At 40.1% G+C, this 14997-nt stretch overlaps 4 protein-coding genes across 10 annotated transcripts; 2 read left to right on the top strand and 2 right to left on the bottom strand.

Moving 5' to 3' along the window:
• The first annotated feature begins 505 nt into the window (after positions 1-505).
• Positions 506-1957, top strand: rln3a (relaxin 3a). The gene is made up of 2 exons (XM_008329687.3): positions 506-1197; positions 1408-1957. The coding sequence occupies exons 1-2, from the start codon at positions 1038-1040 to the stop codon at positions 1686-1688; spliced, it is 441 nt and encodes a 146-aa protein (XP_008327909.1). The 5' UTR covers positions 506-1037; the 3' UTR covers positions 1689-1957.
• A 1223-nt stretch (positions 1958-3180) lies between these two features.
• Positions 3181-6951, top strand: LOC112488442 (uncharacterized). 4 transcript variants are annotated; one of them, XM_025064710.1, is made up of 11 exons: positions 3181-3301; positions 3517-3591; positions 3746-3778; positions 4579-4665; positions 4745-4842; positions 4936-5117; positions 5196-5273; positions 5581-5664; positions 6050-6133; positions 6221-6277; positions 6618-6951. In XM_025064710.1, exons 1-11 carry the CDS (start codon positions 3239-3241, stop codon positions 6650-6652), a joined length of 876 nt encoding a protein of 291 aa, XP_024920478.1. In that variant the 5' UTR covers positions 3181-3238; the 3' UTR covers positions 6653-6951. The 4 variants fall into 4 exon arrangements, with proteins under 4 accessions (XP_024920478.1, XP_024920477.1, XP_024920479.1 ...); XM_025064709.1 differs by having other exon boundaries at positions 6218-6277; XM_025064711.1 differs by lacking the exon at positions 5581-5664 and having other exon boundaries at positions 6218-6277.
• Positions 6952-8110: 1159 nt separating this feature from the next.
• Positions 8111-12161, bottom strand: c17h17orf75 (chromosome 17 C17orf75 homolog). Of its 3 annotated transcripts, none has more exons than XM_008329688.3 (11): positions 11979-12161; positions 11752-11935; positions 11270-11344; positions 10709-10834; positions 10494-10622; positions 10304-10364; positions 10103-10222; positions 9929-9993; positions 9229-9371; positions 9029-9132; positions 8111-8600 (listed from the first exon to the last, which is right to left on the bottom strand). In XM_008329688.3, the coding sequence occupies exons 2-11, from the start codon at positions 11892-11894 to the stop codon at positions 8385-8387; spliced, it is 1182 nt and encodes a 393-aa protein (XP_008327910.1). In that variant the 5' UTR covers positions 11895-11935; positions 11979-12161; the 3' UTR covers positions 8111-8384. The 3 variants fall into 3 exon arrangements, with proteins under 3 accessions (XP_008327910.1, XP_024920476.1, XP_016896331.1); XM_025064708.1 differs by having other exon boundaries at positions 11752-11949; positions 11993-12161; XM_017040842.2 differs by lacking the exon at positions 11270-11344.
• A 173-nt stretch (positions 12162-12334) lies between these two features.
• LOC103392929 (zona pellucida sperm-binding protein 3-like) lies at positions 12335-14856 on the bottom strand. 2 transcript variants are annotated; one of them, XM_008329690.3, is made up of 10 exons: positions 14428-14856; positions 14235-14350; positions 14051-14154; positions 13811-13985; positions 13451-13568; positions 13247-13329; positions 12994-13154; positions 12759-12917; positions 12611-12652; positions 12335-12540 (listed from the first exon to the last, which is right to left on the bottom strand). In XM_008329690.3, exons 1-10 carry the CDS (start codon positions 14800-14802, stop codon positions 12353-12355), a joined length of 1521 nt encoding a protein of 506 aa, XP_008327912.1. In that variant the 5' UTR covers positions 14803-14856; the 3' UTR covers positions 12335-12352.
• Between the last annotated feature and the right edge of the window lie 141 nt (positions 14857-14997).

Here is a 14997-nt window from a genome sequence, read left to right as displayed (position 1 = left end):
AAACTCTCTATAGTTTAAATATTTTAATGTTTCCACACACACAAACAGTAAGAAATTAAATGAGATTACATTTTTTTGTAAGATGAATAAGTTTTAAATCCAAAAAGGAAAAATATAACTTTTTTGTTATTTTGGTTTTACTCTCTCAGCCTTCATTGGCTACTATGGCTGTGACATATGGTAATGAGTGTCAAGGTGAAACACACCCCTTAAATGCCACTTTGTTTGCATATTATCGTCACACTAATTTCAAATTCACCATCACCATTGTAATTTCCTAAATGAGCGACCTTTGGCTGTGTGGGTACACAGATAAAAATGTGTTTTATTTTAGTGTGACTCATCGTAGGACTTCAATGTTATCTGACTTTGAAAATGTCACTGGTCCTGTCTCAGTTCACCTTTTGGAGAAGAGATGACACCATAAGCAAATTTCAAGAGAAAGAATAAAACTGACAAGTTATCCACGGTCAAATGTGCAATTAAAATGGCAAAAGCTCATATATATATATATTTACCATAGACTGATGTGTATATGAATAATTAAGATTATGTTGACACAAATGTTACCTCACACAATATCATTCACAATATAACCATATTTACAACCTTTAAATACAAGATCAGGTTCTGTTGTGAATCTAACATAACAGATTTGACGTAACAAATTCAGGTAGCATCCAATCAGGTGATTTCATCGAACAACAGAAGTCGAACCGAATGTGCTTCCAAGCTGAAACCCTAATATACCACAGTCGGTCGCTGATATAATTTTAATTATTTCACCTTTGCTTTTCCTTTTGTCTCCATAAAGGTCGGCATCTGTATCTCTTTTCCAATCAATTGTTTTCTCAGACATGGCCTGCATACGCAGTATATATGTCCCACGGAGGGCTTCAAACCCCTTTATAAACCCTGCCTTGGTCACCTAGAAAGGGACAGCTCTTGCAAAGAAACAGAGAAGCTTTGGGTTGCTCATAGTGAACAGTCAAAACGAAGAACAGAACCGACTCATTTGACACCATCACCTTGTAACTATGTGGAAAGCTGTGGTGTTAGCTGTGTGTCTGCTGGCGGCGGGGGTTGAGCCTATGGAGGATCCAGCATATGGAGTCAAGCTCTGTGGCCGAGAGTTCATCCGGGCAGTAATCTTTACATGCGGGGGTTCACGATGGAAACGATCCCTCAGTAGCACAGGTGAGACTAAATGTGACACTTCACTGTAGATGGCGTTCTTTCAAGCTGTTGCTAATACATTGCCGAATACTGCAATATTAGGATGAACTGCTCACTGTCTACAGCTGTAGGAATTAACTGTCCTTGATGAAATGTTGGTTATCAGAGATGTGTGTAAATGACAACGGTGGCATTGACAGCACTGTAACTGTGTGAACATGGTTGACGCAGATGTCTCAGAGGATCCATTCACCCCCCATCAGGATGAGTCCTCAGAAGGCTTCAGCCCTAACTCACTGGAGAATCTCCTTCAAAGGAAAAGAGACCTGAGAATGACGTTTGGAGAGAACCAGGACGCAGTGTTCAGCCGACCAGCACGTTCCTTCATCACAGAAGAAATCCTGGAAGCTCTGCGAAAGGCTGATCGCAAGGGTCGTGATGTGGTGGTGGGTCTGTCCAATGCCTGCTGCAAGTGGGGCTGCAGCAAGAGTGAGATCAGCTCCCTTTGTTGAGAGTTTACCATTTCAATCTAAATAAAAACATCACAGAGCATAACTATGATTACATAATAACACTTGCTGTTCTTTTATACTGTATGTTCTGACATGTTTATTATTTCTTACTCAGTCTCTTTTATCTCAACTTATGACATATTTTGTCATTAAAATTATAGAAAAAAATACACCCCAAAATATCATACACATTCTATTCCTTTTATTTTTGTATTTAAAGTTTTCACAATTTCCCCAGAATTCTAGGGAATAAAATGCTTTGTAAATATTTCCACAGCTGCATCGTGTCTGAATATATCCTTGTTTTAATATTGTTAGTATTTTCTTACTTTTTCATAGTTTATTTATAAGGATATTAAAGACATTATATGTATATGGACATTGACAGAAATAAGAATTAAAATACAAACACTTAACATTATTAATATTAACTGAGAGTTGACTGTTGACAAAAGGAGAACTTAACTATCTGGTTCAGCAAGTGTTAGGAGATAAAAACAAATGAGTTGGAAGACACACCCACGACTTGGCAAAATAGGAAAGTTAAATAAATATTCCTCTGGCATTTTGCATGGGCACGCAGTCTTTTCAATTTTCACATAAATACAGGAATTAATGCAAATATTATCTATATGTATTTTTTGCACAGCAACTTCAATTAAATGACTGGTTGTACAAAGACAATTTTCCCAAAACAGTTTAACATTTTCTAAAAATGCTTTTAGCCCGTATGATCTCGCGTTAAGATGGAAAGACTGTCAACAAACCTGATTTTATTTTCAAAACATAGACTTATATTGACATTTACACCCGCGGGGCTGAGACACGTCCCTAACAAGTTGGGACAAAGACAAATGATAAACAATGTTTTTTTTATTAGCATGACAGCCACAGCTGCGACATAACCAAATCAAAGCATCAATAATAACTAAATATGACTAGTCCCGTGGTGGCATCTTGATCAATGTCAGGTAGGTTAACACTCAGGGTCATAAAACATTACCAGCGCCCTCAACTGGGCCTAGAGTGTTACTACACATCAGAAGTCACTTTACAACAATATCTATTCGCCTGCTTGAAGGCCTTGGTTTTGCCAGTTCAAAATCTGATTGGTCAAAGGAACAATCTCATTGCCATTTATTTTAGAACAGGCCATGTACCAGTTTGTCTCTGGCCTATTAGAGCACAGGGACATAGAGTAAAATACTATGAAGTACTTATTTAGAATATAATTTTTTTCATTTATATAATTTAAATATAAACATCATCACTGAATCTTCCTCTCTTGAATTGAAAGACTCGGTACCGCCTCACACCGTAGGCTATGCAGTGCTTTACCAGACAAAATGGAAAATAAAGAGGTTTTAAATATACAAAATGTCAAAAATTGGGTCGTGAATTTACTCAACCCTGAGGGATTTAGAGAAGCAGAATGGAGAAGTGAGTGACGACAGTGATAACACCGATGTGAGAGGGAAGTCACGGCACAGGTAAATGGATAACAAGAAAAGGTTAATTCAGTGTGGAGTCACTGGTTATTCACCGTCAACATGTCTGTGGACAATACCACAATATTATTGGAAGGGTTTCTGCAGAAAAGAAAGGATACTCTGGTAAGAGGTCGCATTTTGTTAAAATGTTTGTTTAAAATGTAATATACACACATATAGGAAAGAAAGATATACAGTATATACTGTATGTATGCATATACTATATATATGTATATGTATATACATACCGTATATATAAATGTATGTGGATATTTTGTGTGTGTATATCATCAAAACTAACCTAAATAAATGAATTGTTTCTGTTTTTTATTTTTCAGAAATTAATTTGGGTGACGTATTGGTTCAGGCTCCAAAATACAACCTTGTTCTTCTACACCAAGAACTGCAGCGCTGTAAGTCATCTTGGTGCCAGAATCCTCTCTACCCTGACTAGTTGTGCTCATTTTTAGAATCTGAGCCTGTTTTAATATAATGTGAAACTGATGTTATTGACTGAACAAACTAACTGATGGAGACTTGGCCATGTTTGCTGTCCTCCCTTTACAGTCACACTTAAGAGGCTACTACTACATCTACACAGTAAGTACCAATTTTAATGTCAGAACTTTTTTAAATAAAATGTTAATGTAAAAAATATATATATAAATGCCCTGCTTCTGTCATAAAATATGAATATTTATAGTTTACTGCATTATTACGTTTTTGTTTAGGTAACGTGATTATACTCCTGTTGAAATACATGTAATGTACTGTACATTTTGAATAAAAAAGCCAACATCTGTTGGAAAAAAAAATATTAGTAAGTAGTGTTGGAATATTGCTAGTTAATACAGTAACTGGCTGGAAGGAGTCAGTTCTACCTGGGCAGCCTGAGGCTTAGTTATTGTTTATGAATTGGTCATTTATTCAGAGAGTTGCTGGTTTGAAACTTGACCCTAGCTGGGCTAAAAACAAAGTGCAGCCCACTCCTCCAGTGTGTATGGTCTTAATCTCATTTGGAAAGGTCAAATGTTAAGAGTAATTTCTCCTCAGACAAAAAAAAAAAAGAACTGAGAATTTGCAGAAGAAGAGCTGAGGTTAAAAAAGTAATTTTGTTATTGCTTTCTCTCTTTGTAGACCAGGGGTCGTACACTCATCAGTGTTGGATTAACATAACATACAATAGTATGATATAAACAGCAAGTACACATCTAGTTTCTCATTCTTAAATCACCAACTAAAGCATTTTCCAAAATTTGAATTCAACTAATTTAGAAATTGATCCCAACACTGGGGAATTTGAGGGCTGCAAGTGGTCCCTGGGCCAGATGTTTGCAACCCCTGTTGTATAAAATTAAAAACTGTCTTCAGTTAACATCTCTCTCTCTCTCTGGGCTCAGGTGCAGTCAGTGACGGTGGTGCATGGATTGGACAGCAAACGTTTTATGTTTCAAATCATTCTAAAAAATGGAAAAAGAAAAACATTGGTGAGTCACAACGGTGGAAAGATTTCTACGTTTACATGAGAACTGTACAGACTCCAAGGCCTCTCAAATGTGTGTGTAGGCAGCTGAGACAGCAGCGCTCAGAAAACAGTGGGTCACACAACTGTGGGAGGCCATGTCCCTGTCTGTCTCTGGCCTATCAGAGCGCAGAGGAACGGCGTGAGTAGAAGGACTTAATGAAACACTGGGATTCAGAATAAAATCACCAAATCTGACCTATTGACACTGATGTCGGCTTCCTCTTGACCTCAGCTCTGAGGAGTGTGAACAGCGAGATGGACAGGAGAGCAGCACACAGCTCTGGCCCCGCAGCCCTTCTCTGAAGGAGCCTCCTGGTTCTCCTGCTCCTGTCTCAGCAGCTTCCTTAATCCATAATCTCTATGAATCGAAGAAGACTGTTTCCTCCTCTAAGATCGTCCCTCAAGAGCAGAAGGGTATGAACAACTCACCACAACTCAGCGTCAGACTTACTGAGCTGGTATTTCACCAACAAGTTCTGGTTCTGTTTCCAGGCGACTCCTTCAACAATCAGCAGAGCAACACAGAGTCCAGATCAGAAGGAGTCTACGACGTTCTACCGCTGAGAAACCGTATGAGCTGCTACTTATTCAAACTGAGTTCACATACCAACAGTTCATTGTGTATTTTGGCCACAACCCAAACATTGGGCTAGGTGATGTGGTCCAGAATTTATTAACCATCTATTGTATCTCCAATCACATATTGGTAAATTTACAGAAATGTTACTAAATATTTTTTACTCTTTGTGATACCACCAAATGTGGGCTGTGACCTGTTGTTGGGTCACAACCCTTTTTTTCGAGAACCGCTGCTCCAAAACACTAACACACAGCGTACACTTGTGGCTGAATTCTGATGATTTGTGCTTCTCCTCAGAGATGTGTGAGATTGACGGGAACAAACTGCTGAGAGAGGGCGTGTACGACACTCCTGTGTTCAGACGGACGACTCCACCACAGGGTGGGCTTCACATTTGATTTTCTTTTTCTGGTCTCCCCTATAGCATTAACATGACAATGATGAAGAAATAAAACAAATACATGCAGTATTTTCCACATTCTCCCAGATTCAACAGAGAGTATTTACAACATACAAAGAGTTCAACCCAAACAGTAGGCCAGACCATGTGGTCCAGAATTTATTAACAATTTATCTCCAACTCTATGCAGGGTAATTAAGTATTATATGTGGGTAAATTAATTCCATTTGGTGATACCACCAAATGTGGACTCCGTCCTATTTTTGGGTCATGACCCTTCTTTTGAGAACCGCTGGTCCAAAATACTACATGAGTGTACACTCGTGGCTGAATTTGTGCTTGATGATGATTTGTGCTTCTCCTCAGAGATGTGTGAGATTGACGGGAACAAACTGCTGAGAGAGTGCGTGTACGACACTCCTGTGTTCAGACGGATGACTCCACCACAGGGTGGGCTTCACATTTGATTTTCTTTTCCTGGTCTCCCCCACAGCAAATAAACAAATATGTATAGTATCTTTCAAATCTTTACAGCAGAGTCAGCAGAGAGTATCTACAACATTCCAAGAGTTCCCACGTCTGCTCTCACACCAGGTGAGAACATTAACAACATGTTGTATAATTATACTAATTATCAGTAATCAACTGTGGCAGGTAGTGATCTACTACTGAAGACACAGATTGAGTTTTCAAGCATGAACTGCAGCAACATTTCTGTACATCAAATAATATTTTGTATTTTAGATTTTTTTAATTTAAATATCTGCATTTACTGTGAAGTTTTAGGGAGCAGTAAAGCATGAAGATTTTGAATGAATACTAGAATAAAATGGTAACCTACACCTTCAAGTGTAGAACTTTGATCTTTTAGAAATCAAACAAAAACTACAAATCATCTAAATGCTTAAATGCAATTTTTTTAACCCCCTTTCAGATGACCACCATGAAGACATGGATTGGAGGATTTGACATCCACTTCATAGACCGGAGACAGAATTAATCAACTGTTATACAGAACAAAAACAAACTCCATACCAAAGATATTCCAGTGTGGATTTAATCTCATCCCTGTTTACACAGATCATGCAGCCATTTATATTTACACAGTACAGGAATATTCACACCCTCATACAAACAATTATTCACAACAATTGCAGGTCACCTGGTTCACAGTTTAAATTGTACGCCACCAACACACATATTGCTGTACTTCACACTTGGTTAGAACTGGTTTCAATGGGAATGGCTTCAAGAAATTTAACACAGTTTTTGTTGCAGCAAAAAATTAAATGTAGTCATGCTTTCAAAATCTTTTTTTTTTACATTTTTTTTCCTTATTACCTATATTGTCTAATGCTGCACCTTTAATGTCCCTTACGTCCCACAGAATTCTTCATTAAAACAAAGTAACAGAAATGAGTCAAGACTTGGTCTTTATTGCAGGAAACTTTGGAGAAAGTACTTATATATATGTAGCTAACTTACTCTTACCAGTAAAAGAAAATAAAAAAAAAGAGTGAAAACCTCAACACCACAATATGAAGTAATAATCACAACCATCTTTGCGATCAGTTACCTTCTGAGCATAAGATGAATAAAGATACTTCCCAAGAAGTTGGGGTCTCCACAGGTGTTAGTTTTAGGGTTGAGAATGTTTTAATTCACACAAATGTAAAGTTAATGTAGTGTAGGACTGTTTATATGAAAAAATTCTTCCACTAATGCAGCGGTTCCCAAACTGGTGGGGAGGCCCCCTTGTGGAGGTATTAGTAAGAGGACAGCAGGTCAAATCAATTGATTTTTTAATATTTTGTTATTTTCCCCCACAGTGGGGAAAACAAAACTATTTGTAATGTTATTTTATTTTTTTTGGTAAAAACAATAGTGTACAAATTTCATGGAGTTTTGAAGCAGTTTTGAAACCACTGCCCTAATGGACACAAAACATCCATAAATTACACTTCATCTACAACAGAGCCCAGCAAGAAAAGATATCCAACGTTATCAGACAGACACACAGAACGTAAAAAGAGTCCAAAAATAATAGTGCAAGTCCATGGTTGGATTAAGAAAAGGAAGAAAGAGGGTCAGAGGAAAAAAAAAGCAAAGCAAGAAAGTGATTGGTGCACCTCAACAGGAAAATACACATTTCAATTATATATTATAGTAAACCATAAACCACAACATGACAACGTAGAAGCAACGATCGTAGGAATCAATGTTGAGATCACCGTCGCTGTCCGGAATTTAGCTTAGATATTTGGTATAAAGTAATGTTATAAACAAAAAACGTTAAAAACTAGGGAAAGTCTCATGTTAAAGTGCTGATCTTTTACTGATCTGTCTGACTCTGGCTTCAGCTACGACAAACTAAAGTGTCCCAAAGAAAGATGTTTGTTAAGGAATGCTAAGTGCATGTCGACTGTGTGTTTTTTTTTTTTTAACAGTACCTATTGTAGATCGAACGTCTGCTCTGTATAAAAGGAGCAGAAGTTTCAGAAGTGGACCAATGTTAAAGTTATAACTTTAACATTGGTCTCATCAGCTGGTAAACTCTACATCTCCCCTGGTTTCAGTTCATCTGTCAATGTGTGTTAAGATGGGATGTAGTGCTGGGCTTACAGTGATAGTTGTCTAGCTGGTAGATCTGGCGTCTCCCTGGACGACCACCTGACTACTGGAGTTCTGTGTAGTACTAAGATCAGGCCTGGGCTTGGGACAGTTCGCCGAGAAACTCCTCCAGGACGGAGATGATGCTGCAGGCTTCAGGCAGGTCGCTGTGCTCCGCCCTGGCGTTCTGCAGCAGCACGTCGCCGTTCCCGCAGGCCTGGAGGAACTGGCAGCAGCGAAACAGTGCGTAGTGACTCATCTCCGCCTGACGCACGAAACGCTTCAGGCTGTTCATGTCCTGAATGGCCTGCGGAACAGGAATCAAGAGTTTGACAGGGAAGAATAGGTTTTTAAACACAACAATGCTATTACAGGCGTACAGCAAAACACATTAACAGGTGCTCAGTGCTACAGTACTCAGCCAGAACATCATTGCCTCAGATGGATTTGCTTTTTTTTTACTGCCTCAAACCGCTTTGATGAGTCAATTCATTTTCTTCACTGTTATTATAATTTCTTGTTTAAATAAAGTAGATTCACTGAAATAAAAGCACATGAAGGAAACTGCACTGTTTCTCATCTCTAACAATCCAACCTTTTCAACTACGTTGCACTTTATACAACTACAATAACTGCAGAGAAAACACAAAGTTTGACCTCCAGGTTAAATCTGAGCTGCTGACTGAACCGAGACCTAATGTTTTCTAAAATATATAGAAATTGGAGATTCTTCACCTTCAGCTTAAAATTCTCCAGAATCTGTCTGAGCAGGAAGGGGTTACAGTGTTCTGAGGCATTCAGAAAGGCCTGGATCCAGCCGTCACAGAAACGATTAGTGACTGAAAAACAGAAACACCACAGAGATTTTTCAACTTCGTTGTCGCACAAACATCAGGTTTTCTCCTATCAGAAGTAAATCGTGGAGCCCAGCTTACCGGTGTTTACAAATGTGGGTGGGCTGACGGAGCAGTCAATGACCAGGTTGGACTGTGTGTCCTCAGACATGGCTTTACACAGAGAGGCTGCTGTGGAGTCTTGTTGTTGGGACAATCCCTGCAAACTGGCCGCTTTGATGAACCTGCAGCACAATTCATCAAACACAGATTAAACGGATAGGAAGTTTTGTTCAGAGAATGTTGTTAAAAAGGTTTCTTTTTTTGGTTTGTTTTACACCTGGACCAGGATCAATGTCTATGTTAAAGGACCACAGGAAATAATATTGAAGCTATTTCTCATTTCCTGCTCTAGTGGCAGGTAGAAGAACTAAAAATAAAAAAGTATTTTTTAGTGCCATGGCACAGTAGTATGCTGTGAGAGATCATCAGATGCATGGTGGGAAATTATCCAATTTCACTCCATGGGTCTTAATAAGCCACTAGGTGGCACCAAATGTCTATAAACTAAAGCCTCAGAGCTGTTGAGGAAGTGTATTTTTTTCCCTTTAGTTCCAGTGAGTATATCAGGGTTGGATTCAACTGAACAGAGCTGGGTGTAATAGCGAGTGAGAACATTTAAACTAGTTGATTTTTTTTTATTACAATTAAAGTGCCAATTTATGATTGTTCAGAAATCCACTCTGACTGTAAACTACAGAGTTGGATCAGAGTAGTTACGAAACAGACAGGTGAGACTCACCTGGACACATCAGCTTTGGTCCGTTCATCTGAATTGATGACGTCAACAAGAGTTTGACTCAGAGCCTGTAGACAAAGATATTAAGTTTATGATAATAAAGAAAAAATAATGTTAGTTACCAAGTCCTCTTTCTAATACGCAGTTTTTATACAGTATGATTGAATAATAACTTACAGCGTGCAGCAAGAAGCTGATGTTGCTCTGGACCAGCTGCACCACTCTGTAGATGTGCATCACAGACTCCTCAAACCAGCGGCTCAGGTAGGGACGCACCTCTGTCTCAAGGTTAAGAAGCTGACAGGACATATTTATTTTGAATTACATCTGCAGCATGATGAAAACATGTCTTATTTGAAAATGGCTGGCTGTTCATACCTCTGGTGTCTGCAGACTGCTGTGCAGGCCTTGGACATATTTGTCAAGTTCTAATCTGAATGTGTGTTTGGTCAAGGATCTACAACAACTGCAGAGACAATCACATTTACAAAAGTGCACCAAAGTAAGGACAAGGTAATAAATGGAGTGACATGAACAGTTATGTCTGACATCTTAGGGTGAAGGATATAAGTTCAGGCCCTTTTCAGAGCCACCCATGAAGCAAATGACGTATCCATTTCCATCAACGTCTGGTTGTTCTGGAGACCGTTCGTGCTCCACGAGACAGCAGTAGCAGCCAACGGCCTCCTCTGGGATACTGCAACAAACAAATGCATTTTGTCATATCTTTTGAAAAAAAAGTAAGGATTTACAAATGGCACAAGAAGCATGAGTAATAATTGCCTCAGTTCCACGGTGGCGATGTTGCCCATGCCTCCCAGCAGCGCTCCTTTGCTCAGCCTCCTGGAGATGTAAGTCCGCAGCTCAGGTTCTGCCTCTGAGGGCAAGCTGCTGTCAACCAGTGTGAGGCTGTAGAGAAGGGACACAGTCAGAGTGAATACAAGCAGAGGGAAGAGACAATAAAAACTTGGAAGCCACTCATGTCAATGGAGAGAAGATGGAAAAGGTTGATGATCCAAAGCCACATCCAACACGACATATGACTCACAGCACAGCCACAGCTGTGGAAGAACAATCTCTGACAAGAGCACATTTACGTTAACGGTTCTTTCTCAACACTTTAACAAGTTATCCAAAGGCATTCATTCACTCTTCGCCAAATTCAACTGATGCAAGTCGGCGGCACTCCAATGAGCAGAACAAAGGCACAAATGAAAACAGACGTGATTGTGTAACTGGATTCCCTGAAGTAGCCTGTGAACACGGATGCACAGCACTGGAAGTCAAAGACTCATGACTAGTGAAAGCAAAGAGGAGGAAGAAGACGGAGGGCTCCATCGTTACCTAAAGTCTTCCTGACTGGTTGTGGAGTCTGCTCTCCGCTGGTTCCATGACACATTTTCCCCAGAAGCCTCAGATCTAAGACAATTGACAGTAAACTCATCATCTGCTGCGTTTAAGGGACACGTGCATTTACCTTTGTCGGCATCAGTAAGGAGGAAAGGAAAGTTATAAAACGTACGACTGAGTTAAATCGAAGGCTTGTTTTCTGATCACTTGTTACAGGGACAGGCATCAACCAATCAACGAGGATGTTTATTCATTATTAATTCACTTAGAAAAGGTGTTATAGACTATATTACAAAGTGGTTTCAGAAATAACTGTCAAAATGAAGTCTGTGGGAAAATTTCCATTTATTTTAACTCTAAAGGTTACTTCTGAGACCAACAGTCGATTCCGCGGCTTCACTTCTGCAACAGAATCAACCGCAGACACCAGTGTCGCGCGTACATAAAATACTAAATGGGAAAACATCGTCACTGACCTTGTGCCTTCGTAAAGGTAGATGGTATAGTAGCAGTTGAGCTGGATTTTCTGGCTGTAGCCAGGGATGTCCTCGCTGTCAAAGTCATCCCTCTCATCCACGTCTATTGAATCCTGGAAGGAGGAGGTTTGGGAGGTAAACATGATCCCAGTGCTGCAGGAGACACAGCTAGCAGCCGCCTTACACGGGTCAAAAAACCAAAACTATATGTTAGTTTAGATGCACTAGCGGGTCAAAAAACCAAAACCAAAAACTATATGTTAGTTTAGATGCACTACGTATTTGTTTTAGCTTTAGCAAGTTCGGAATAAATGTTTAAAATAGTCAGGTTGACGTGTATAAATGAGCACTCCAAATGGTGATACTGGAACGTCCCCCTTATTTGACAACTGCGCATGTGCAAAAGTGCACTCATAAAATGCGTTCGGCTAAACTACGAAACGTCGATAGTTCCGTTAAAGAAAAAAAAAAGTAGAAAAAAAAAAAAAGGTAGAAAAAAAAAAAAAAGAAGGAAAAAAAAAAAAAAGAAAAAAAAAAAAAAGCATAGACTTCGGTAAATAAAGGGAAAAAAAAAACACCAAGATTTGAACTGAATAATTTATTATCGTTTGGGTTCGTTTGGTGCAGAAAGATCAGTTTCTACAACAGTTGTATTCGACTGTGAAGTCATGTTCAGTTGAACCCGTGTGGTGATTGTAGTGCCGTTAGGGGCCGCTGTGGCGTTAACATCGATCCCGTCAGAGCCCGTTTTCATTGTATCCTCAGTATCTTCGTATTCCAAATCTTCATCTGTAAAAATGAAAAATTACTCTCAATTCAAGTCCTTAGTTTTAACATCTCACAATCGTCTTGACTTTACCTTCAAGATCTGGTTCATCCTCCTCAGGCTCCTCAACCTGGTCTAGTTTAGGAGGAACAGAATCAAGTCCCTTCTGGTCTAGAATAAATATATACACACACCATTTTGTAACAGGAGGGCTTTTAAAATTTCACTACAGTTTACTTACCTTGAGGTCTGTTCACTCTGCTCCTCCAATGACTGCCATAGAGAGCTGGTCTGCTGATTTTGTTGAGCACAGGTGGAAGCTCTTTCTCTGGCAGGGCTATGCTCTTATGTCTTGCTGGCAAAACCACAACTGGTCCCACTCTTGCCTCCTGTTCCAACACTAGAAAACACAGGGACCTTAGATTTATGAAGACAAAAAGTGCCATCTAGTGGTGAACTGATAGTTGCTACTGCACCTTTACTCATTTTCAATCCACTTCTCCAAAAGGACTCAGACTGGTCCGGTTTCCCAAATCCACGAGGACCAAACTTGCCAGGCAGACTGTGGGTTTGTTCCGGTTCGTTCTGGCTTTGACAGTATCCACACAGGTAGTCATTGCCATCGGCCGACTGCCACCTACAAAAGCATTGACAATTTTTAGGAGAGTCTCCCCCTCCCCCCAGACCTTCCCAACGCAACTTGACCTTTCATTACGACCCATCACCTACCTCCCATTTACAAAAGTACAAGCCTTGTTCAGAGAGTCTGCATCATTGAGTGGTACAGCATTCAGGTGACAGGTGATGTAGAGCTGTAATCATTTTAATCCATCTTTGAAAAGCATTCATCATTTTATAAAGGAACTGGTTTTCGCTGTGACCATTTGTTGATTTTAGTGAGAAATGGACCACATGGTCACCTTCAGGCCTCACCTCAGCCCTGTCCTCATTGTGAAACCTAAAGGCATCAATGACCATTTGAAGCTTGTCATCTTGTCTCCTGGGCAAGAAGCTGGACCTTGATCCAAGGAGCTGGGAGTCGAGCAGGCACCTAGAAGACAAGAAGGAAAAAGCTAAGGAGAAGACAATAATAATATTTTTATCTTAATCTATTGGCTAGATAAAACGGGTCAAAATTAAATAATTTAAAAAAAAAAAAAAAAAAAAAAAGGGGGTGGGGGGTGTACAGCACCACAGTACCCTGGTCAGACATACCTGTTATAAACTAAAACAACTTCTCAAAACTTACTTTCTAGCCTTTTCCAATAACTTAGAGTTCTTTCTTGTTCTTACCCATTTTCAAGGAATACGTATCTGGGAGTAGAGTGTATGTCCGGGGTTAACGTAGCTACACAGCCAGTCACAAACACTTTGAGGCCCATGTGATGTCCAACATTGACTGAGGCCTCCACATTGATGGCATCGCCCAGGAAAAACACATTAGAGCTTCTTTCATACAACCAGTCATCTGTGAAGAGAGACAAAAGTTATTTATTCCAAATTAAACTTTAAGAGTCCATAAACAGTTCTCACCAGTCATTATTCTCAGATCAAACTCCAGTAACTCCACTGCGGCCTGTGTAGACATGAACGGAGCCCAGGTGGGTGTGAGGGAGGAACTAGACAGACTGTATTTCCTAAGAACCAGAAACAAGAACTCATGGATCAGTTTACCACATTTGTTTTTGTAAATGTTTGCCTTTGAAGCCAAACCAACCTCTCATAATGACACTCGATGGGAACCACAGCCTCCTCCATCCTGACCAGCCCGTCAGTGGAGGCCAAAGGAGAATAAATGAGGAGGTTGGTGTAAACCAGACTGTCTTCAGTCATCTGTGGACAAGAGCCCCTTTCATTTAAAATCAAAACTAACATTGCCTAAAATAAATATGAAAACATCCATCCATTACCCAGTGCTTGGTGCCACAGTCTGTTAGCCCGACAACAATCGCGTACTCCTCCCCTGAGGTCACCGTAGCTTTACAGAAGTTGTTCTCCTTCACTCCAAGGCGCAGCTCATCGCTGTTGACAGGAGCGCCGACTCCAAACATGTCAGCTTTGATGACGATCTCCAGCGAGTCTGGATGGCAGGTCACTCTGACAGTGTTCACCTGCTCCTGCTTCACAGACTGGGTCTTCTGCTGCTCAGCCTTGGAGCTGTAGCGCCGGTTGAGCAGGACCTTTTGAAGGATAGCATTTTGTCCCACATGCTGCGGTGGAGGAAAAGCCAGAGAGGATAAAACACAGGCTCCAGACCAGAGGAGAGCAAAAACCAAGCGCTCCATCAGTGTCACCCAGACTCAGACTGCCACAGCTCCTTCCTGAGCCACAGACCTGCAGCCATTTAAACGCTCACCACAGCAGTGCACAGCTGAACACACTCAGCCACCAATCAGCTCACGATTGGACGCAACAGTTGAAACAGTTCTCTGTGGAGGGAAACAAAAAACAAATCTTATAATTTAAATTATTGTCACCTA

The sequence above is a fragment of the Cynoglossus semilaevis genome, chromosome 17 (assembly GCF_000523025.1).
Source record: "Cynoglossus semilaevis isolate Cse_v1.0 chromosome 17, Cse_v1.0, whole genome shotgun sequence".
In the NCBI taxonomy this organism is placed as follows: Eukaryota; Metazoa; Chordata; class Actinopteri; order Pleuronectiformes; family Cynoglossidae; genus Cynoglossus; species Cynoglossus semilaevis.
This window is presented reverse-complemented; position numbering and strand designations above follow the sequence as displayed.